This window comes from Monodon monoceros, unplaced genomic scaffold (assembly GCF_005190385.1).
Source record: "Monodon monoceros isolate NGI ecotype Baffin Bay Population unplaced genomic scaffold, NGI_Narwhal_1 Super_Scaffold_2, whole genome shotgun sequence".
NCBI lineage: Eukaryota > Metazoa > Chordata > Mammalia > Artiodactyla > Monodontidae > Monodon > Monodon monoceros.
Genome location: NW_021703776.1, coordinates 67,981,911 through 68,007,108, shown reverse-complemented (window position 1 = coordinate 68,007,108; position 25,198 = coordinate 67,981,911). Strand labels below are relative to the sequence as shown.

At 39.1% G+C, this 25,198-nt stretch overlaps 1 protein-coding gene across 1 annotated transcript in view; it reads left to right on the top strand.

Moving 5' to 3' along the window:
• Nucleotides 1-25,198, top strand: part of DOCK4 (dedicator of cytokinesis 4) — a 480,919-nt gene that overhangs the window by 383,560 nt on the left and 72,161 nt on the right. The window contains exons 26-27 of the mRNA XM_029233259.1: nucleotides 3,342-3,440; nucleotides 14,666-14,760. Coding sequence (XP_029089092.1) covers nucleotides 3,342-3,440; nucleotides 14,666-14,760 — 194 coding nt within the window. The remainder of the gene's footprint in view (nucleotides 1-3,341; nucleotides 3,441-14,665; nucleotides 14,761-25,198) is intronic.

The window sequence follows — 25,198 nt, the reverse complement described above, 5'->3', positions numbered from 1 at the left end:
ACGTATATATTTTGCTACTTGAAGTTGTCCTAGAGTTCACTGAGCTTTTTTCTTCTCTTTTAGTTTTTTTTTTTTCCCTCTGTTTCATTTTGGAGGATATCTACTACGCTGTCTTCTTCTACATTGTCTCTTGACTGAAAAAAAATGCACAACCTAAAAGTTGAGAATTATGTTTTATTCAGCAGACTTACTGAGGAGTATAGCCCCAGATGGCAGCCTCTCAGATAGTTCTGAGGGACTGTCCCAAAGAGGTAAGGGAGGAACCAGGATATATAGGAGTTTTTACTGAAAAAAAAAAAATGTAGTCGAACATCAAAAGATTATTTCTAAATACAAAAAATAGACATCTCAAGTAAATGATTTTAGTGCTTTTTTATGTATGAGAAGATTCAAGAGTCTGGGCTTATTGAAATTATTCCTTTGATGTGCATCTTAACTATCTAGGACCAGTATCCTGTTTTCTCCATCCTGAATTCCCCTCAGGGTGCACCATCAGGGGTGGCTGTAGTAGATGATGACTCAACAGCCTTTGTATACTGAAACAGCAGGTGACATTCCTTGTCCACAGTCTAATCTGCCATTAGTCCCATTCAGTGAATTTTCATCTCATACATGACAATCTTCATCTCTAGAAGTTTAATTTGGTTCCTTTTGAAATCTTACATGTCTCTAATTAACATGTTCAGTCTTTCCTCAAGCTTCCTGAATATATAGAATACAGTAATAAAAACGCTTTTAATGTCCTTGACTGCTAATTCTATTATGTGTGTCATTTCTGGTCTGTTTCTATTGATTGATTATTTTCTCTTCTCATTTGTTTCATCATGTTTTTTCCTATTTCTGTGTAAGCCTAGTAATTTTTTATTGAACGCCAGACATTGTAAATTTTACCTTGTTGGGAGGTGAATTTGTTTTTAATTCCAAAAAATATCTTTGACCTTTGCTGTGGAATGAGGATGGCAGTTTCTTGGGGACTGTTAGATTGTTTCAGGTCTTGCTTTTGAACTTTTTTAGGTAGGATCAGAGCAGCATTTATTCTAGGAGTGATTTTTCCCCACTACTGAGGAAAAGAGTACTTTTAGTACTCTAACTGATGCCCTGATGCCCTATTAATAGTGAGGATTTTTCAGTCTGACTGGTGAGAATAAACACTATTCTCAGTCATATATGAGCACCAGTCATGTATGAGCTCCCAGTCCTTTCAAGTAGTTTCTTCCTAGCCTTGGGTTGTTTCTTCATACACATACACTAAAATATTCATGATTGTGCCCTTAAATTTTCTATTTCTTGTGTTAAGTATCAAGGGTTCCTTTGTGCGTTAACGAAGTAATATGTTGAGCTTAGAGGGTATTTCTGCTAGCCCATACTGATTAGTTCTTAGATATTTGCCCTAAAAAGTATGTAGGGATAATTACTTGTCATATCTGTGTGTTGCAGATGATTATCCACATGCAAGGAGCCAGCTTGCATCTCTGGTTACCCTGACAGGGCCATTAAGTAGCATCCTCAGGCCTCCCATGGCCTTGGTGGGGATACGTTTGACTGTCCTGACTTAGCTGCCTCTCTTGGTAAATCCGATTACTCAGGGCTTTTAGTCTCAGATTTTACATGTGAGCCTATAATCTTTTTCCGTGTAAACTCAAAGAAACCAATTCCCAATTAAACTGAATTTCTCTAAATCCACAGTCAATTACCACTGATTACTTCTCCTGTTGTGCTTGTATTGTTTTAAATGTAACTAAAAGTAGATAAATTCTTTGCTGAGCAAAAAAGTTTGCATTGAAAACATGTATTTTAAGTTAGACATGCATCAGGAAATGCAAGTGATAGCAATTTTATAAGTCTTCAAATCTATGGATGCTATATATATATTTTGTTTTTCATTATTAATTTTTAAGATTTGAACTTTGTAGGAGTCAATCACGTAGCACCCAAGCACAAAAGGATCACAGTTAACTTAAACTGTTCTTAGACTTGTGATTGCCAAGGGGGAGGGGAGATGGGGGAGGGGTGGGTTGGGAGTTTGGGGTTAGCAGATGCAAACTAGTTTATACAGGGTGGATAAAACAAGGTCCTACCGTATAGCACAGAGAACTATATTCAATATCCTATGATAAACCATAATGGAAAAGAATAAGTGTGTATATATATGTTCTGTATTACAGAATCATTTTACTGTACAGCAGAAATTAACACAACATTGTAAATCAACTAGACTTTAATAAAATAAATTTTAAAAAATAACTAAACTGTTCTTAAAAGGAGATTGAAACAAACATTATGCAATGTATGGCTTTTTTGACACCCAACAAGTCAGCAGATGAACACTGATGAGCTGGAGAAGGTCATGTGAATTCAAAAATGGAGCATGAAGGTACAGGAAGAGCTTTGGAGTAGAAAACCCCAGGAATAACTGCAGCTCTGCCAGTGTCTAGCTGTGTGACTTTGGGCAAGACTTAGCCCACCAAACCTACATTTTACTTTCTTTAAATTAGCATTCCCTGTGTTGTACAGCAGAAATTAACACAATGTTGTAAATCAGCTATACTTCAATAAAAAAAAAATTAATATTATACCACCTACCTTATAACACTGATATGAGGCTCAAACAGTATAATGAACGAAGACATAGTAAATGCTTAATAAATGGTCAGGAGCCTCAGTACCTTATCTTCTTTAAGTGTGTGGAGTTACTTCCCTACTGAAAAGCTTCCACCCAAGTTAAAAAAAAATCCACTCTAAATTTTATTTTTTCATTATTTATTTATTTTTGGCTGCGTTGGGTCTTTGTTGCTGCGTGCAGGCTTTCTCTAGTTGTGGTGAGCGGGGGCTACTCTTCATTGTGGTGCGCGGGCTTCTCATTGCGGTGGCTTCTCTTGTTGCAGAGCATGGGCTCTAGGCGCACGGGCTCAGTAGTTTTGGCACGCGGGCTTCAGTAGTTGTGGCACATGGGCTCAGTAGTTGTGGCTTGCAGGCTCTAGAGTGCAGGCTCAGTAGTTGTGGCACACGGGCTTAGTTGCTCCATGGCATGTGGGCTCTTCCTGGACCAGGGATTGAACCCGTGTCCCCTGCATTGGCAGGCGGATTCTTAACCACTCTGCCACCAGGGAAGTCCCCACTCTAAATTTTAAAATGCATGTGTACCAAGTAAATGGTAATCATTACAGGGAGAAATTTTACTGTAATATTATGGTTAATTTAGATTAAGACAACATCATAGGGTAAATTTGGATCATAGTGGGTTTTCTTTTCAAGTGTTCTATTTGAGATCAGTTGAAGGTAAGTTACTGATGTTTTTTTATGTACTTACTAAAAAACACGCTTCCTTTTTTTTCTCTTAGGGGGAGTTTGTTGCCTGTCTCTTGTCCCTGTTACGGCAAATGACAGATAGACATTATCAACAGCTTCTTGATAGTTTCAATACGAAAGAAGAACTAAGGGTAAGTGGCAGCTTTTAAAGTGTCTAAGATATCTTTTTAGTTTCTCTTGTTCTTATTCATCATCGTTCAGATGGGTTTTTGACGATTGCTTTACCTGATTCCATTAAATTCTGTTTTTTATCAGATTTCTGCACAGATTTGCTCTTCTGTCTTGATTCTTTAAAATTTCTGTACTCAAGCCAAGCAATTAATTCTTATTTTGGAGAAGCATATAGGATTTGAAATGCCTGCCATCAAAGTCCAGTAACCTAGAAACAGAATAACAGAACTAATGAGACAAAAGCAAATAGACTGAGTCTAGTTAAGTGGACTTAGAAATATTGCCTTAATAGCAGATAAGGGAGTATGTATTACAATATTAGCTGATTTCATCCCTCTAAAAACACAGTGAGAAGTTCTGGCTACAACATTCTGACTAGGGAGGCAGAGCTGTATTTGCCATTCTCTGTGGGCTTTGGTCTAATCAATATGCTGTGCTACTCTGACAGTGACATTAAATGGAAGATATTGATGCTGGGTTTGTAAAAATCCAATCCTTGCTAAGATTTAGGTGACTTTAACACTTCCTTCATGGTGTTCACTAAAACCTTAGAAGCTGATTGTCCTCAGTCACAGGAATGACCTATCTTCTGTCCGTATTTACTTTTATTTCTCTTCCATCGCTTCAGTTTCTAGACAGCTTCATACATAAGCATCAAAATGGAAGGGTCACTTAAGTGCTGGTGAAACCATACTCTTTCTCGGATGGGACTTGAACCCAGCCAAAACTCAGATTGGGACTCGAACCCATGGTCTGGGACTTGAACCCAAGTCACCCGCAGATTGGGACTTAAACGCACCGTCTCTGACCTAGGAGGGGACTTGAACCCACTGTCTTTTTTTTTTTTTAACAACTTTATTGGAGTATAATTGCCTTACAATGGTGTGTTAGTTTCTGCTGTATAACAAAGTGAATCACTTATACATATACATACATCCCCATATCTCCTCCTCTTCCATCTCCCTCCCACCCTCCCTATCCCACCCCTCTAGGTGGTCACAAAGCACCCAGCTGATCTCCCTGTGCTATGCGGCTGCTTCCCACTAGCTATCTATTTTACATTTGAACCCACTGTCTTTTAATTGAAACTACTCACCTGGTATCAAGACTTACTGAAGCTCAGGTTCTTTTGTCTCAGAAGAGAAAGAAGTCAGCATGAGGCAAAGCTATTGGCAAAGAGTGAGTTTATTAGCATAGGATGCTTGTGAGAGATAGAAGCTGGCCAGCAAGGGAGCATGGCCCCAAGAACAAAGAGGGCTACACTTTTATAATCAAAGAAAAAGTGGGGAGGGGAGAAGATGACCTTCTTCCTCATTTTTGGGTAGATGTCAAGGCTTACATCATTAGTTCCTCCTTTGACCCTCTATGGTCTAACCGGGACTGTCATGGCGCTATTTAAATCATATGTGTATTAGCAAAAGGGTATTAACATATACTTAAATATGGTAGTTCATCTCAGATTTTGGTATAATGTCCCCCTTCACCTGGTTTCTTTCCCCTTTCACCTATATTCCTGTCTTGGCTACATGCAGAATGCTACTCATCAAGGACCATTAATTCCCTGACTTCGTGTAACATGATTCAGATCCCATACCTACTGTCTTGTGTTTTAACTATCAGGACTTGTGGCTTGAGTGTGCCTGGCCCTTGAATGCACCTGCTCTTCCTAAAAGGTAGTATAGATTGTTGCTAGGTTACTGGATTATTTTGTTGAGTGGTCATTAGCTTACAGCAGTCTCCCAGACTTCCTTAAAATTCCCTTCCCTAGTGGGATTGCTAAACAAACTATTTAATTATCCTACTCTATCCCTATCACTTGGGGATGGAGAATTATAAGACAGTGGTTATAGGCACAGTGTAACGTTTGCATGATTACAAGCCTTCATAGTGCCTTAGAGGAAGATTCCTAGATTTTTTTCAATATAGATGACGCATAGGGATCACTTATCTTTGACTTTTAACTGTTGTATCATCTCAGAAGAATCTTTCAGTTACCTTGGATCAGTTGACAAGCTGAGTCATAGGAAACAAAGAATAGGTTTGGGCAGATGTAATCTATCTGACAGTTGATTAGCATGTGCCCAAGCCTGAAAATATCATGTTTTTCATGCTTATATTTAATCTTGAGTCTAGAATTAAAAATGGATAAAGATCTTAGAACTTACCCACTTACATACAGAAACCCATATGGTTAAAAAGGAAAATAATCGTGCAGTTATTAATTTTCATCACAAGTTGAATATTTAACACAGCTGAGGAACCATTAGGTTTTACTCAAGAAGTCTATGACTTCGTATTTCAAAATGTCACATAGGAAAAATTACATATTTTCACAGGTCCTGGGAATGAGAAAAAAATAGTAGAAAAGCATAAGTTGAAAAACATGATTTGTTTAATCTAGGTATTGAGTTTTATGCTTTAATAGTCATATTAACAATAATAAAGCAAATGAAAGTAATGAATAAAGTGTTTTATGTGGCTTTCCCTCATTTCAGTCAGCCACACACCTTTTCAAGGGACACATGTTTCCCACTTCAAAGTAGCCGGGCCTAAAAAAAAATAAGAAAAAAACCTGGACCTTCAGGCCAAGGAAATTTTTTTAACAATATTAATTACTCTATCTGTCCTTCAGATTGAGCAATTCCGACGTACCAAGTGCTACCAGCATTATTATGTAACCAGAAACAAAAAGGCCAGTTCCTATAGGGGGAAGAGTCAAACTGGTAATGGGCAGTAACATAGGCAAATGAGAGTGGTGAAGACACAGAGTAAGCACACAGTGCTTTGGAGCATCTAGGAATTTCTGCCAGCCCCAACTCAAGGCTAGAGGAAAACTCCCCAAGGGAGGTCTCAGCTGAGAGCTGGGTGGGAGTGTGCTGTCCATCTTTGGCTGAGACATTCAGATCTCTCAACTAAAACATCACCTGAATATCCTAACTGACATACCACAGCTGCCATTCCACCTTTATAACGGTTATTAGAATCTGGAATATTTTTGTTTATTTGTTTACGTGTATCCCCAACTCCTAGCTACTAGGTTATAAACTTCTTGATGTCTGAAACGATGGCTGGTTCACTGCTGTATCCTCAGATTCCAGAACTTGCCTAGCATGCTGTAGGCATTCAGGCAACGTTCGTAGATTGATAGACCGACTGTACAGTGTGAGGAAGACATAAGGCTCTGTGAATGTGCATAGACTTTATTTTGAGGACATTGGAAAACTATGGAGGGTTTTAAGAAGGGACAGACATGATCACATTTGTGTTAAGAAAGACCTATCTGGTTGCACTATTGAATTATCGAATGTTTGGTGAACTTGAGCATTTTCAATGCATTGGTGAGGGTAGAAGCCAAGATGTCATGGACTGAGGAATTAAAAAAAAAGAAAAAGAAAAAGATATAGTGGATGTAGACAGTGTTTCAAGAAGAGGAGTATAAGGTGTCTACTGAAGGAGAACTTGGGATGTCAGAGGAATATTTATCATGGAGGAGACTTAAACATATTTAAATAAAAATGATCATAGCTGGTGGAGAGGGAGACATTGAAGATAAAAGAGGTCCTAACTCACAGGGGGAGGTCTCTAAGAAAGCAGCAGGAGGGACCTAATTAGCCTTGACTGGGAGGAAGGACTGACTGGGAGGAAGGACGCCTTCCCCAGTGTAAGAATGGAAGGGGGATAACTGGAGTGAAGGCAGACTGGAGGGCATTTATTTTACTAAAGGCTAATTAGTCAGCTGGTTTTAATCTGTATTTTAAAAGTTCAGATACCACCTTTTAACAAGTAAAGTTTTCCTGTTCTCAATTTTCTTCAAAGTCAAGTATCCGTATTTATGCTACTGAAATCTATGTTACAAGATTTTCTAAAGATGATAGCACTGATCTCTAGTCCCTTGTCTGAAGTCCTTCTACCAAATGTATTTCAGAAATCAGAATTTTTGAGATTTCAGAAAGATAATATGGCACATATACTGTATAGTATCATATAGCACCTCCAGTAGAATTGGGGGTAGCAACTACAGCTGACCCTTGAACTATGTGTAGTTGAAAATCCACACATAGCCTAGCGTCAGCCCTCTGTACACGTGGTTCCTCTCTATCCATGTTTCCTCCACATCCATGGCTCTGCATCCACGGATTCAACCAACTGCAGATCGTGTAGTACTATAGCATTTACTGTTGAAAAAAATCTTTGTATAAGTGAACCTGCACAGTCCAAACCCATGTTGTTCAAGGGTCAACTGTATAATCAAACATCTCAGTATTTCTGCAGCTAAATAAAATATTCGCCCTAGGTGGGATAAATAAAGACTATGAGTAGTTTGGGTAAGGTTTTGCTGCCAAATGTATTATAAAACCAAAAGTCTTAGAGGACTGTGGGATTTGGGTATTGTGGTAAAGGAACTGACGACCTCAAACAGCAAACATTTATATAGAACTTAGTACACGTAAGGTGCTGTTCTAAGAGGCTGATTAATATTAACTCATTTAATCCTGAAAAGAACCCCATGAGGTAAGCACTATTATTATTTTATTATGTCAGTTGCTTGACTCAGTAAACATTTCTTGAGCACCTTGGCTAGATGTTGGGAATATCAAGACTAATAAAACGATCTCTGTTAATGCCTTAATGTTATCGGGGCATCTAAATCATAAGTTGTAAATGAGTGTGATATGTATAAGCAACAAGAGTGATAATGGCTAACAGTTACGTAGTACCTCCCCAGCCCCACTCCCTCAGCCATGAGGCAGATGCAGCGCTAAACTCTTTTCTTGCAGCATCTCATTTCACTACCCCCTGCGATGAAGATTGATACTATCATCATTCCCAAGTAATTGCGAGGGCTAGGAATTCTATTAACATCTCAGTTCTTTGCTCAGGCAGCTAAACTCAGCTTTTGCCTACACTTCAGTAAACTTCCCTAAACGAAAATCTTTGCTATCAAATTGTATAACATTTCCTTCGTCAGCTCTTTAAAAGTAATGAGGTAGTTCTATTCATGAAGTGAGGACGTCTAAAAAGGCTAAATTGGCAGAGGGAGAGTTTGGGATTTGGGGGGGGGGATTTTTTGTATCTACATTTAGGTTAGAAACTGAGTAAATAAGGGAATGATCAGTAAGGAAAGGTACAACTTAATAGAGTGATATTAATGAAAAATGATAACTGTTATTGGGATTAGACACTAAAAATCCCACATAACCCTATTGGTTTAAAGTAATAAAGCATATGTCCTCTTTTCCTCCACGCACATGATTCTGTTCCCCAGAGATAGTTGCTGTTAACACATAGGGGTGTATCCTCATAGACTATTTTCTATGCTGTATCCTCACACGCATTTTTTAATGGAATCATACTGTTCATACTGGTTGCACGTCTTTTCACACAGTAATATACCATGGACATTATATAGCCCAGTACATTATTCATTCTTCTGAATCTCATTATATGATGATCCATAATTATTTCCCTTTTAGTGGGCATTCAGGATGTTTCTGATTTTTGCCATTAGAAGGGATCCTGTGGTGTACATCTTGATACATATATCTCTATGGATTTGTGCCCTTATTGCTGTAGCATGAATTTCTGGAAGTAGAACTGTTGGATCATGGGATATATACATTTTAATCTTAATTGATACTGACAAATTATATATTGAGATTTTCAAATTAATCTTATTTTGGTTCTTTATTCCTAGCATCACTGCTTTTTTTCTCTTCTTATCAATTCAAAGAGAGATTTGGCCTAGCATTTCCCCATGGGTCTCTAAATCAAAATGAAAGTTGAAAGTCTGTAATTCTCAAGTATCTGCTAAGCCTAGTGCAGTTTTAAACTTTATTCTTGCTTGGAGAACCTGGGTGTCTCCAGGGTTACCGGTGGAGTGGCTTTCAGCATCGTGAACAGTAGGCCATTTCTTCTCCTTGGTCCTCAAGTACTTGTGAGTCACAGCGTCACCTGAAGTGTGTAGGAGCGCGGACCTGAGCGCTGGTCCTCTGCATTGTTTCCTTCCTTCTCTAGAACATGCCATTATTTTAGAAGTGAACAAAAGCAAAAACTAAGCAGTGATTAGGGTTTTTTTTTCCTTCTTCTGTAGTCAGTAATGTTTTATTATACACCTACCTTCTACTGGGGCCATATCCCTGGCATTTTATGTATATAGAGAGCAGTAAGACTCCTGTTTTTTGTTGATTGTGACTTTTCATATAGAACTGTGGTGATCTTGCTCTAAGCCTGACAGTGTACATGTTCTGGAAGTTACGTACAGCATTATTATTACCTTTCATTGTCTCCCTTATACTGGCCCACTAGCTTTCAACAATCATATCTGATCAAGTCTCAAGCCAACTTTAAAACTCTGAGGACTTTACATTAACTGCAGGACAAAGTCCAGTCTTTTCGTCAAGTCTTCCTTATCTTCAGTCTACCTTCCATCCTCATTGTCCTCCATCCCTTTCCAAATACCTTTCATTCCAGTCACTTAAGATTACTACGATTACTTGTATATTCCTAACAAACCATATAGATAATTTTTAATTCCTCTGGATCTTTTTTTTTTTTTTGTCTACCTGAAATGCCTATTCCACCACACCTCACTTCCATTGCCTAATTTGTACCCCGTTAATCCCTTCCCTGATTTCAGCTCCTGCAGTAAAATCCGGCCCAGGTATCAGTTTTTTTAAATGAAGCCTTCATAGACTACAGTCCCCCTCTGTGACAGCATGTGCAACAATGCATGTTATTATTTGTTGTTTCCTTGTATTCTTGATGACTATGGGCTCTCTGAGAGTAGGGGCTCTGTCTTTGTGTCCTAAGCACAGAGCCTGGAACATTAAATCTTTGTTGAATGAATCAACTGTCATAATAAATGTCTGCCTGCTTCAGAAGCCATCTTTTTCCATACAGTTATTTCAACTTATAGTCTTTATTTTATTACAGAAAAATAGTTCTATAGTTCTTGAGGATTGAGGATGATTTGACAGTTATTTTTGCATGATGTACTTAAATAGTCAATTTTAAGGATATTAGTTTCAATGTGATAACGATGATTAACAGTCTTTAATTGAATTCAGACCTTGCATCAAGGGTGTTACACATTTGAAATTTGTGGCAAAATTTTAAAATAAGATTGACTATAGTCTAAATCATAAGTAAAGGAAATGTGTATCTAGAAGGCTCTGTCCCATTCATTGCTCTTGACATAAGGAGACAGTGTCCCGGGCTGTCTACATACCTCATGATGCTTTTTTCCCAAATCTCTTAACTCAAGTTTCATGATCTCAAAAGGCCTCCTTCTGTGCCTCCCCAGTTCTGTTTCATACACCTGATTTCTATCTGTGCTATTCTGATACTATAGTACATGTAAACACAAAACAATGTGTTATATATTGTAGTCAGAAAATCTTTGTAAAACCAGAATTTGATCCTCTTACATGTCTGCATAAAGCCCCTCAGTGTCTCCACATCGCCCTCAGGATAAATTTCCAAACTGCTTACCAGGGAAAAGGTATGAGATTTATTTACCTTGTATTTATTTATTTACCTTTGATTGGTCCCTATTTATCATTATCTTTCTATTTATCCATCTTTTTTTTTTTTAAATTTTTGGCCGTGCTGCAAGGCATATGGGATCTTAGTTCCCCACCCAGGTATCGAACCCCCGCCCCCTGCATTGGAATGCGTGAGTCTTAACCACTGGACGGCCAGGGAAGTCCCTATCCATCTTTTATTTATCCCTACTTACCTACCAGCCCCATTTTTTGCCACTCCCCTTTGCAGCCTGGGCAACCTCTGTCTTGAGTCTGAGGCTTGGAGGTGGCCTTCCCTCTGTGTGGAATACCTGGCCCTCAGATGTATCCTAGTTTGTACCACGTGCGTAAATAGATTAGCATTCGTCTCTCCCACAAAACTCTGAGCTCCAGGAAGGCAAAGGTCACATTCAACTAACTTAACTCTGGTGTGGCATGTTGCAGGCACTCCGTAAATATTATTGCATGAATAAATGAAAGAGTATATTTTACCCCACTAGGTGTCCCCAGCATCTTACACAGTGCCCGGCACATATTAAAGGACCCGATATTTATAAATGAATAAGTGTTAATGATAATGTAACATCATAACAACTGCTCCGGCTTTCTTTTCTATTTGAATGTGAGATTTTTATTGTTTTTGAAGGTTTTCATATGAACGTTCTTACTTGAACCTTTTACACTGCAGAAAAAGTGTTTCTGTAAAGTAACACCTCCCTGTTTGTCTTTTTTTATTTTGAACGCTTATTTGAATAATTACCGGGAATACAGTGAAGTAACCATGTTGTGCTATTTGAAGTAAACAAACAGAAAAGAAACTGCTCCCAGGCAGCCAATTTTGAAATGATGGCATATGAAACACTTATTTCTGTGTGCTGTCCAAACAGGAGTATTATTACAGCAGTGTTCTTTTTCTAGATTATAAAAAAATCTGTTATTTAGTTATCGTTATGTGTGCAAAATAATTTCACATATCTATGCAGAAGTTCTTGTTTAGTGAAATAATCAGAGCTGAAAAGTACTCAGAACAGACAAGGAAATACCATTGTATTGGGGGAGGGAAGGGAGGGGATGCTGAATCTAGCGTTCAGGTCTTAGTGCTTTAAAACATTGGAACTGAGTTTGAAATGTAACCTGTCGCATGGCAGCTGACAAGAAATACTTGCTGAACTAAATTACATGTAAGTACCACAGTGGAAGGTGTTTGTGTTACCATCTGCTAAAACATTAGCCTACAGTTGAGAAATAAGAAACATGTTTGCATACTGTATGAATAGATACGTGATCATATTAATTATTTTTAATCTTCTCTAACTACAAGGGACCTTAAAGCCCCTGCATTATAAAGCCTCAGAGCTCAGTTCCAGAGAGGTTAAATAAATTAACAAGGTCACTGAGCCAGTTAATGACCGAGGCAGGATTACAATCTAGATTTCCTGATTCTCAGTATAATGTTCTTTTATTTCATTGTAAGGTTTCTACAAATGAATGTCCTTGGTTCTGTAAAGGTAGATAAAGCTTAGAAACCTACTTGAGACACTGAAAAGTTTTCTTCAGGGAAATAAAGGTTGATGTCAATACATAAGCATTGGCACAAGGTCCCATGCTGGCACGCCTTTTATTATATTTTGTGAGATAAGTGGGAATAAAAAAATGAGACGGTACAGAAACAGGTTGTCTGTCTCTGCTCCTATACCTGGAATAAGGTCACCTTTGTCCCCTGCACTACAAAAGAATGAGCCAAGTTGCTAGCCCAGAAGATAGATATCTTGCTTCCTGCCGCCAATTTTTCAGCCAATTTTTTTCTCAGTGCAATGGACATCACACTCTCCTATTTCCCCCCACAAAGGGTGCTGCCTCCAATTTCCAATTCCGTTAAAAGATTGGAGGAGAAAAGATGAAACATCAGTATTTTAGAATTTATTTAAACTATTCCTAAGTACTTGTAGACTGTGAAAAAACAAGCAACTCACCACCTTCATGATTTTTTCTTTAATATCTATCTAAGCAAATGCAACAAGACAGGAAACTAAAGTGAGCTGTAACACTTTGAAAGGTACAATGCAAACATCATTTTTCTCAGGGATTATATGTGTTCATGTCTGGGAAACTCAAAAGAATCAACCGGAAAACCGTTTGGAATAAGTTTTAGAAATGCATTAAAAAGGGCTTCTCACAGTTTTAGTGAGCTAATGACCTCCTATCCCAAGGGAGGGCTAGAATGGGAGGTGTTTTCCAAAATTATCTGACCCGTAGTAGAATACATTTGGGAAACTGGTGATTCTGACAACACAGGGAGGATCTGTCTGGCCATTTAAAGAAAGATGACCTATTGGGCACGTTTCCACATGGCACGTACTACACATCAACGTATGTGTGCTGAAGCCAAAGAAGCTAAAATAAATTCTTGTCAAAATATTTATGGGTTTGATCAAAGCTGTTAGAATATGTAAACACACACACACAGCTCCCACCTGTTTCTTAGTTTTCTAGATTCTATCTTTCTGTCTTCTGATGGTATGAGTGACAATCGTAATCTTATGTTCAAGCAGCTTACGTGCTTGACATAATGTATTGTTATGTTATTGTTGGGTTTGATAAATAAAACTCATGTGTTTGGGGTGTTTTTTCTAAGCAAAACCATACTGTTGCCTTCAATCAGATTGTTAAATATATTTTCCTAGAAGTACTTAAGTTACAAAAAAATTTTTAAGTTTTCTAGTTAATAAATCTAAATGATAGCTAGATTGTGCCAATCTCTTTTTGAGTAGGGCAAGCTCCATTTTCTTCATTACCTGCGGTGTGTTATCTTCTTGATTCCTTGTTAAGTATAATGTGCTCCAGCACTTTGAACCTATCTCTTGTAACGTTTTAAGAAATATTTCCATGCCTGGCAATAGCTTCTTGTCAAGAGTGTTTCCAGGTGATCTGTTTAAAGATAACATCTCCGTAAATACCACTCCCCCTGGTATGGCATCTCTGTGAAGAATACCTTGACACTCTCTTAGCTTCTAAGGACTTGTCACTGGGCTCAGCTTAGCGCACATCCATTATTTCTATTTATTCTGCATAGGACCCTCAGATTCTGTAAACCTGCATGCATCCCATTAATACTGCATCTTCAGAATGCCCTCTAAGAAATATGGGATTTTTGCTTAAGATCCTTTTTAATGAACGTAAAATCATCTTAAGCAAAACATTTCTAAATTTTGACACCCACTTAAAGGAAAGCAAAATCGAACCAGGACCATTTACAGTTCTCTTGAGTTGAAAAGTTCTGAAGTTTAGGACACTGTAATAGAAGAAAGAAAATACATTTCCCTGCTAATCTTCTGTTAACTAGTTTTCCATTTTATTTCTAAAACCTACATTTTTGGAGCTTGTGAAGAAAAACCAAAAGTCATTTCCACTGTGCATGAGAAAGAGAAGGAAAAAGGAACATTTGGGAAGGGTAGCAAACCAGCTGGGTGCTAAGAATGGGAAGGGTAATGATTCCCTCTCCTGGGTAAACTATTGAAATAGGGCTCCCTTCTCTGTAATTGCTTTGGAAATGGTAACAACAGCACTGTGTGTGTGTGTGTGTGTGTGTGTGTGTGTGTGTGTGTGTGTGTGTTGACAGTTATAATAACTCAGTAAAATTGTCTCTTTCCTCCTTATCCAAGGATTTCCTGCTGCAGATCTTTACTGTGTTCCGAATATTGATACGCCCAGAGATGTTCCCAAAGGACTGGACTGTCATGCGCTTGGTGGCTAACAAGTAAGACATTTACATTGATAATAATTGCAGCTCATTGCTTAGGGGGAGAGGAGACTGCAAAACAGTCTTTTCACTTTGATCTCAAGTTTGAAACCTCCAAATCCTGGAATTCTTTTTCTTTGCCTCTGAATTAATTTCTCACTCATTTTTTGGTTTTTTGCTTGTTTATTTTTTGTTTTTTTTTTTTTTAATGATTACTATTTGTTTTAAATAGGTAATATATTAACATAGTTCAAAATCAAACAGTATAACAGAGTATGCCTTGAGAAGTCCCCCTCCCATTACCTTATTTATCACCTACCCCCAGCCTGAAGTAACCACTTTTATTAGTTTCTTACATGTCCTTCCATTGTTCCTTTATGCAGGGCCTAGCAGGTAGCACAATAGATAAACTCCCTTGCACACCTCTCTTTCACTTAAATCCTGGCAGTCTTTCCAAATCAACACATACAAAGCTCCTCATTCATTTATGGTTTCTTTTTCTTTTGTAGCTGTATAATATTCTATTAACTAGACGTACCATAGTTTATTTAACCAGCCCTGTTGCTGGACACTTGAGTCGTTTCTGATCTTTCTTAATTCATTTTAACTCAGCAGAATCCATTAAGCATCTCCCATGTACTGAGCACTGGGAATAAGATATGACCCTTGAGTGGGACACATGAAGACTGAAGATCCTGTTACACACCTGAGAAATGTGACCAGCAGAAGGCTGAAATAGTGCTCTGAAGGAAGTTCAGAACTAGATACAGACATATGGGAAGTTATTGATGTAAAAGTGAATCTCTGAGAGTTGATTAGATTAGCTTGTATTAAGCATATCGGGGGGCGGGGAGGTAGAATGATCTGAGGTCAATACTTGGATGAATAGGAGTTAGGAAAGGAGAGTAGGGGATGGTCAGAATGGCAGGAGCTGTTCCTGGAGGGCACAGTGTCATGGATTTATCTGCTGTCACCCTTCTTGCCTCTAGTATCTCAGGATACAAAATGAAGATGAAGTTTTTTTAGGAAAGTGGCCTGATCTCCACACTTGTAGTTTACCCTATTTCATAAGCATTCTTTCCTTCAAGCCCACATATGCCTGCCTCTCCTTCTTCCTTTTCTCCCATCCCCAGCACTTCCATGCTTAGGGTGAAGGTTAGATTCTCCAGGTATCTATTCATAGGCCAAGGACGCTGTATGTCCTCCCCAGATGCCCAGATATGATGGTGGTAACAGCCTCAGGAAAATCGGGTTTGATTTTGATTAGATATGCCTAATGTGGCTTCTGCTGCAGTATACATTTATAAACGGGGAGGTGTTAAAATGCTGTGTTAAAAACTTGGTGAAGTAACAAACAGTATAATATGGCATATTATATTTTACATAAGTACAGAAACAGCTTTTCCATTTTGAAGACTAATTGAGACTCCTGAAATAGCTCTCTTTGGAGTTTAGCATATTTAGTTTGGTATCTGTGAGTAGAATCAAATACCTCTTCATCTGGATGTCCAGATGCTACAGATTTAAGTGGGAGCCGTTGGTCATGTATCTGGCCTTATTACCAAAGAGCAAATATTCCGGGTACCTGGCAAGGGCTATGGAGTGGTCCAGGGAGCCACAGGGGAAGGGGTCCAGGCTGCTGACATCATCATCATACAGCATCATCATTTGGCCATTCTGCCTGCCCTGTGTGCAGAGGGGTATTTTGAGTTGAATTAGAATTTTCAGTGGGGGACTTCCCTGGTGGTGCAGTGGTTAAGAATCCGCCTGCCAATGCAGGGGACAAGGGTTCGAGCCCTGTTCCGGGAAGATCCCACATGCTGCGGAGCAACTAAGCCTGTGCTCCACAACTACCGAGCCTGCGCTCTAGAGCCCGCAAGTCACAACTGCTGAGCCTGTGCTCTAGAGCCCGCGAGCCACAACTACTGAAGCCCGCACACCTAGAGCCCGTGCTCCACAACAACAGAATCCACCGCAATGAGAAGCCCGCGCACCGCAATGAAGAGTACCCCCTCTCGCTGCAACTAGAGAAAGCCCACGCGCAGCATCCAAGACCCAACATAGCCAATAAGTTAATTAATTAATTAAATTGAAAGAAAACCAGCAGCTGTTATTAAAAAAAAAAAAGAATTTTCAGTGGCAGAAATTCAAACTGAAAGTAAATTTAACATTTTGTTCCTTTTGTACAAAGGCGGTGCTTGAGCTTCTGAAAACCATGGCAACCATGTGGCTTTTGATATGAGATGCCATCACGCTCTGCCCCACCTAAACATCTCTACTCCCTTTAGGAAGACTTTGTCACATGAGTGGGTAGAAGACTTGGAAGTCTAGATTCTGTTTTCAAGTAAACATATGATGTTCAAGATTTTCATCTATAATGTTAACCAAATAGGAACATGATTTTGTTAGAGATGAGTTCTGTGTAATGCATTTAACCAGAAGATTAGTCCCATAGCAAACCCAAGAAAAAAGGCCATAAGCGTTTGCTGAATGCAATAACATCATTCCATTGCCACCCAAGTCAGTGCCGATAGGAATCTGGCACTACTTTTCCACTGGCGATGACGGGCTGTGGCAGATCCAACCTGATTCACAGACAGGACCCCAGGGCCTGGTAAAGCACCTGCCAAGTTGGAACAGACCACCTGCTCTTTGCTGTTCAGTTTCCCTCTCCTCTCCTCATTTAACTGCCATAGCCATTTCCCATTCAAATTATGAAAGCCTGTGGGATCTTTCTTGTGCTATAAATGCAATGTAGTTCAGAGATAAGCCTTTAGCTATTTGTGCCTTATCTGTAAAAAACTATTAACCTCAATAATATTGGTAGAAAAATAAATTTCTGAAAGATGTTAAAGATATTTTAAATATGTTAAAGAGCACACACTGGAAGGAAAAAGGTTTTACTTTGTTAAACTGTATAGAAGCAAGTTGCAGAAGCTAGATCTAGGTCCCTGAAGTTGACCACCTTTTCTTCCATGATACTAACTTTCTTAGACAAATATTTGATAAGGGCCCCTCAAAGAGGCATTTCAACCTGAACTCCCACTTTTACTACCCACTTGTTTGCTTAATACGTGTCAAATTTATAGTAACTGGCCGAGAAGTCACCATTGCCCTACACTTGAACTCAACTGAATAGCTCATCCCGCAAAATATGTTATTTTATGTGCTGGTCCTTTCTTCCTGTGTTTTCAAGTCAGTTAAATGCCCTTAACTTTCTTCCGTCAACTGTGCTGTCCCAAATCCTGTAGCTTCTCTGCTTTATGTGAAGTCCTGCCGAAAGCTGTGACTACAGACACCTGGCGATTAGTATGGTCTTTTGTTTATTTCTACCTGAATGTCTCACATTGTGTAACGTAGTAAGTGCGTCCAGGCTAAATTTCACAAGGATAAGAAACTTGACTTCTGCCTGCTTGCAAAGCTCTATTGTGCCTGTCCACTGTAATTTCTTGGTAGGATGAGGACAACTGCTCAATCTGAGAAAGAGAACATAAGGGAGATGAAAATTAAGTACCAAAAGTACAGGACACTTTGAGACAAGCTTCTCTCCACCCCCTTCCATACACATTGCAAAATACAGTACAAAAATAAAGTTACAGCTTTATACATATTTTCAAGGAGATAAATCTTGTAACAGACTTACTTACAGAGAAGAGTAAAAACTCCCTGGCCCTGCAGCTGAAATTTCAGGCCCTTATTTTGTTTATCTTGTGTGCATTTGGCTTCAAACATATACTTTTTTGTGTGTGTTTTTTTCCCACCAAACCCTGAATTGTTTAGCTGATTACTGCCTTCACCAGTTTAGCGTTCAAATGAGATCTGTGTAGCAAATAAGTGATTTATTGAATCAAAGATTCTTAGGGAAGGTCATCTATTCATTCACTGACCTATTCATTCAGTACATATTTTCCAGTGTCTAACGTGTAAAAATAAATGTCATAGAGATAAAAAGCACAGTTCTATGAGAGGGGTTATGAAAGGAACTTTGTTCTGGACTAGGATAGGAGGAGTTTTTTTGAAGGAGTGAAACTTGAGCTGAAATCTAAAGCAGGAATTAACAGGCAGATAGCAAAGGAAGACTGTTCTTATCAGCAGGAATAGCATATACAAAGGCCCTGTGGTCAGAGTGAAGACGGCACATTCAAGGAGCTGAAAGACTGTGTGGCAGAAATGTCAGGAGGGAAGGAACAAGTAAAAATGAGGTTGGAAGAAGACAGGGTCCAGATATTAGGGGGTAGAGAGACAAGAGAGAAGCCAGGAAGGACCAGTTAGGAGCTTAATACAGCAGTCCAGGTAAGAGATGATGATGGCTTGAATAGGTGGATTGCAATGAAGGTAGTGAGAAGATCAATTCTGAAGACAGAGATGATAAGACTTGCAGATGACTGGCTGTGGGCAAGAGAGAAAAAAATTTGAAGATAGCTCTTAGAATTTTGGCCTGAACAGAAGGACAAATGATGGTGCCTTTCACTTAGATGGAAGATGCTGAGAGAGGAGTAGCGTTAGGGGTGGGAGAGGTGAGGAATCTTGTATTGAACAGAAGTTTGAGATGCTCCTAGATACCCAAGTAGGGATGTAGGAGAAGAAGCTGGGCATGCTTGTATGGAGCTCAGAGAAGAAGTCAAGGCTAGAGACATACATTTGAGGGTCATTAGCATTGGGTAGTATTTGAAGCCATCAAACTGAATGAGAGCACCCTAGCAGAAAGTATAGATTGAAAAGAGAAGACTACTTAAGCCTGGGCCCTGGAACATGCCAACCATTCAAAGGCCAGAATGTTGAGAGACAACCAGCAACAGAGACTGAAAAGGAGTAGCCTGTGATGAAAGATGAGAACCAGAAGGGTATAATACCATATGAGGAAAATATTTCATGAAGGAAGGAGTATCAAGAGCTGCTGGGAGGTTGGAGGATGAAGACTGACAATTATCCCTGAGATTTGGCAGTGCGGTGTAGATATTGGTGACCTTGACAAGTGCTGTTTCATGGAGTGTTGGAGATGAAAGTCTTATTAGAGTGAATTTGCGAACAGATGGGAATTGAGAAAGTGAAAGCAATAATTATCGGCTCTTTAGAAGATTTTGCTGTAAAAGGGAGCAGAGAAATGGGGCTATATCTGGAAGGAGATATGAGTACTAGGATTCATTTCTAAATATGGAATATTATGCATGTTGGTTTACTGATAGGAAGGGCACAGAAAAGAGAAATATTGATGGTGCTAAAGAAATCAGGCCCAAGTGAAGGAACGGTGTCCTTGGATAGGCAAGTAGGGATGAGAGCAAGTATTTCTCATTGTGCCTGTCTGTCAGCTTTCCTAAAGGGTGGCACCTGTCCACCATCGACTTGCACTGGAAACTAAATCAACTGTGTAAGCATGCAGTTTAGTTCATCTGACGTTGTTTTTTGTGGTGAGACTTCTCAGTGAAGGAAGCTCACCACACTCAGAGTAGCACTGATCTAGTGCACACAAGGAAGCTTGGCCTTAGCTAGGAGCATTGATACTTTTTCCATAGTAACAGGAAGGAAGACAGAGTATGTGACACTGACCATGAAAAGTTTTATGTTAGAGTAGCTGATCTGTTGAACACCCATTGTACTATTGTTTTTTGTTGATGGTGGTGTTTTTCTATTAGGGTAATTATCTTTAAACGCTTTTACTGTCCAGGAGGAAAGATAGTGATTTTTATCAAAACTGTATATTACTGAGATGAAGGTACCAAAAACTTTGATAGTTATAGCAAATATTTACACAAGAATTGCCTGCACACTGCATCTCCAGGTGAGTTGTGAGGAGCTGGTAGAGAGAATGAATACATGAGGAAAGGCAAGAATACATTAAGGTTTAAGCCTAATAGGTCAGAAAAACTGAGGCTTTTGTGACATGAGTGATTTTTTGCCAATACTGCCCGGAGGAGGAGGTCAAGGAATTTTTAAAAATTCTTCCATTTCAATTCTTGTTCTTTCTTTTTACCTCACCCGCACTGCATGCTTCCTTCACCGAAAGCAAAATTACTGATCCTTTTCCTTCTTCCCCATTTTGGCGGATTCTGTGCTCTCCACTTGGAGTGCCTTTCTCCATCAGCTTTGCCTGTCTTAATTTCAGTCTCTTCTTCAAAATATCTATAGAAAAGTATAAAAAGTTCTACAAGCTTTACATTTTAGAATTATCTAGTACAGCAAGTAATTATCACAAAGCATACATTTAAATACAGGTTTGAGGCTATAGTCATTCAACAAACACTGGGCTAGGCCCTTGATGATGCAGTGTTTAACAAGGACAAATTCCCCAAATGTCATTGCTTTCCAGGTTCCAACCCTTGTTTGTCTTCTCTTCCATCTGTAACACCAGACCTCAGAATGAACTGTCACGTGCATCAGAATCACCTGGCTGGGCCCCGGTGTGATCTCACCAAGCCATAGGCACTGGTGAGACCCTAAAGTCTTATGTAACCTTCAGGTGTTGCTCATGTACTGACATTTGAGGACCACTAGCTCAGATCAGTTTCCCTGATGGCTGTCCAGGATTTTTATCTGCCCTAAATGTCTTTGTGGTGATTTCTTCTGCCCTCTTAACCTGTCAGGTTGTAGGGAAATTGTCGTACTCCGAATTTAGATCTCCATAGCTTTTCAGTGCACAAACATCAGCCTTGTTGATGCCCAGTTTATCCAAAAGGTGCTTCTCTCAATCCATTTATAATTTATGGAGATGGGCTTTTGCTTCAGCAAATTATCAGGTTGGAGTAGTTTTCAAAAGGACAATTTATAGGAGATGAGGTTTCTATAGGAGGGATAGCGTTGCTTAAAAAATACTTTCTAAATGCCAGGAATGAAGTGGCAACTGGAAAACTTGAAGAAAGCTTTGATTTCTTGTGCACCAGTTTCTCTTTTATGTATACATTTATCATGCTGTTCCATAGATTAGGGCTGTCAAAAGTGATCCTTATGCCTGCATTTCTGTAGCAGACATCAGTATTTTGACCGTTTGTAGTAAAAGATTGCAAAGCCTTTCTTAGCTGTTGAGTTGGAGCGCTGAGATTTAAAATGTTCCTATATTCAGAAACTGAGTCATGAGTAAAAGAATAAAACCAAAGGAGCCACACGGTTTTGGATAAATTAGAACAAGTAAAGAAAAATCCTTAAACGCTACAGGTATCCACTACAGTGAAGGAGTAATAATGTATATATGCCTTTAGCTGGCTTGGAGACCTGTGTGCCAGGAAACTGTCTTAGTGCTGAGACATAAAAAGCTTTGGGAGCTGCCTCTGTGACTTGGGCTGAATGTTATGAGCATAAATGAAAAGCAATTGAAGTAGAGTCATTTTAAGAACTTTCTAGCCCTGAGGAGTCTTATTTTTGGAGGTCTTACCCTTCATCATATCAAACATTAAATAGACCCACATGCCACATGCCAGAATGAAAAGCAGTTTCTACAGTTTGCTTTTTAAATTATTGGCCTATGGAGTAAATCATTTAATTCCAATTACCTGTGATTTCTCAGCACTTCTGTTTACTTAGGAATTCTTGTTAAGTTATAAAAAGTAACCTCTAGTTTTTTCAATATAAAAGAAGTTGCATGAATATTAAATTAGACAATTAATGAAAATGATAATGTTGCATTCTGTGGACACGTTATGAACCTTTTTTTTAGCTTTTATTTTGCAGTTTTAGTTTTTGATTCCATAACACTTTTTCAGGGCTCAATATTTTCCAAAGGCCCTGCACCCTGTACCTCTTGTGCCTGATGATAAAGCAGCCTTGATAAGATAAGAGGGTGAGGTGTTCGATCCAGAGCAAGGATGCAAGACCCATTAAAGAACCACAGTAGTCATCGGCCTAAAATTCTAGAAGGCAGGAGAATGTGAAGCGGTGTTGTTTGGAATGTGCTTCTGACTCAGACCTACCTCTCTAGAGCCTTGCTTTTCAAAGGGCGGATTGTGAATCAACAGCATTAACATCTCCTGGAGCTTGTTAGGAATGCAGAACCTCAGGCGCTCTCCCAGGCCTGCCGAATCGTAATCTGCATCGTAACTAGACTACCAGGTACCCGGGAAAGTTTGTCTAACTTTTAAAAGTCTAGAGCAGTGTTTCTCAGTTTTGGGTGTACATAGACTCTTCGGGGAGCTTTACCAATCCTGATGTCCAGGTCGCACCCCAGCCCAGTTATTAAATCTCTGGGGGTGTGATCCTGACATCTGTGTTTTTAAAGCTCCCAAGTGATGAGACTCATGGGTTCTTCATAAAGCCAGAGAGGCTCCATATTGTTTACCAGCAAGCACAGTTCAAGAAGCCGTGGATTTTTTTTTTTTTTTTTCTTTTTGCGGTACGCGGGCCTCTCACTGCTGTGGCCTCTCCCGTTGCGGAGCACAGGCTCCGGACGCGCAGGCTCAGCGGCCATGGCTCACGGGCCCAGCTGCTCTGCGGCATGTGGGATCTTCCCAGACCGGGGCACAAACCCGCGTCCCCTGCATCGGCAGGCGGACTCTCAACCACTGCGCCACCAGGGAAGCCCGAAGCCATGGATTTTGTATATGTGTTTGGGACCCAGCATATAAATAACAAGTGAGTAATCTTTGCCATGGAATAATCTGTCTCACTTGGAAGATTGAGTTTGGTGGCTCCTTTCCGGAGCATTGGGCCCAATAACCCAAATCCCAGATATGTCATGTTTCACTAACACTAGAGGTTATTGTTTCTGAACAACAATCCAAGCTAGAGTTGTGGGCCAGAAGGTGGTTTTTGATGTAAAACTCAGGTGTAGTGGGACTGTGTGTGTTTCTCCATTGGATGTCAAAGCAGAACATTTGTTAAGGATGCAAATTTTTCTTTTTTAAACTTAGAAGCTAACACAACATTTTTAATCAACTAGGCTCCAATATAAAATAAATTTTTTTTAATTTAAAAAAATAAATAAACTTAGAAGCCCCACAATCTACTAGATGCTGGGCAAAGAGTCCCTTCCTTGCCTGATAGCATTTCATGTTCTGACAAGTAAGCTTTAGTTTCATATAGTAAGATTTGAATTAACTACTTGGGAGACTTAATCAGTTACCATTATTGATTTCACCAGTGTCTGGACAATTGCCACTTTACACACCTGTTACTTGCAGGTGATTTGTCTCTGATAGGAAATTCGCTGTTGATATCTGCCATTTGAGAGGGGAGAAGAAACCACAGGACTTCTCAATCTCATAGGCTTTACTTATAGTTAATTTTCATAGGATAATTCACTGAAAGATGTAGATGACATATAAAAGGCACATGTATGTAACACAGTGCTTGCTCATGGTAGAGCAAATGCCCATGAAAATGGTGATTTTCTTCTCTTTCCTCTTCTTACCTTGAGCTTCCACATTCAACCATCCAACTCCTTAACCTCGCTAATCTTACTCTCCTGCCCCACAAGGAGACTATAATAGTGAGTTTTCCAGCAGATTACAATAATGAACATTTAAGTTCTTCAAAGACTATAAATATTCTTGTAATTAGTAAATACTCTTCTAATCTATATTTTACCAGTAGGACAACCAAGGTGTGAGGTTGGTGGGGGTGTTTTGTTTTGTTTCATGTTGTTTTACCTATAGGGTCAGACAGCTATATCCTTCAGTTACAAATCCTGTAATGAGAGCTGGGGTCTCATCACATCACAAGCACTTACTTATGCATGCATCTTAAAAAAGGCCAAAGAGGTTTTAAATATCAATCATTTATACGTTGGTGCTTGGTTTTGGGTGGTTTGGGGAGTGACCTATCTTGTTTCAATATAATGCTATATCTAACATTAAATGAACCAATTGGAAATACATTCAATTTTGAATATATACTCTTTTAGCTGTAAAAAGGAGCAGATTTTGAACAAAATGGATAACTCAAGAGTTAACCAAGAATACTCACCAAATCTTCCTTTTTTAATCTCCCTAACAAAATACATATGACTATATATGCCCCCTCTGACAGGCTTTCCCTAATTTCTCCAGTTCAGAGATGCCCCATTCTCTATATTGCTGTAACACTCGCTGTCAGTTTCACATAGCTAAGTACTGGGCTATAGACAATTTCACAGTCTGTAATGGTTTCTTTAGTGGCAATCTTGTCACCACGAGAGAAGGAATCTGACTTCCAAAGCTCTTACATGCCCCCTAACACCTTAAACGGGAGAGAGCAGGAGAAGCTATCTAATAAATACTCAATATGGTCTGTCATTTTATCCATTTCATCTTTGGGCTCCATCTCTTCTTCTGTATTTTTTAAAAGTCTGACTCTCTTCCATGTTAATAAAATATAGAATATTATGGGTTTATTAAATCATTTTTGCTTTGGAAATTTACAAATTACAAAACATGAAGATATTAATATAATTCTAAGTCATATGAATTCATAGATTTTTCTGCATATCAGTGATGGATTTCTTTTCCTTCTTGTTTTTTCCTGGGCATCTGTTCTCTTTTTTATTTCAAAT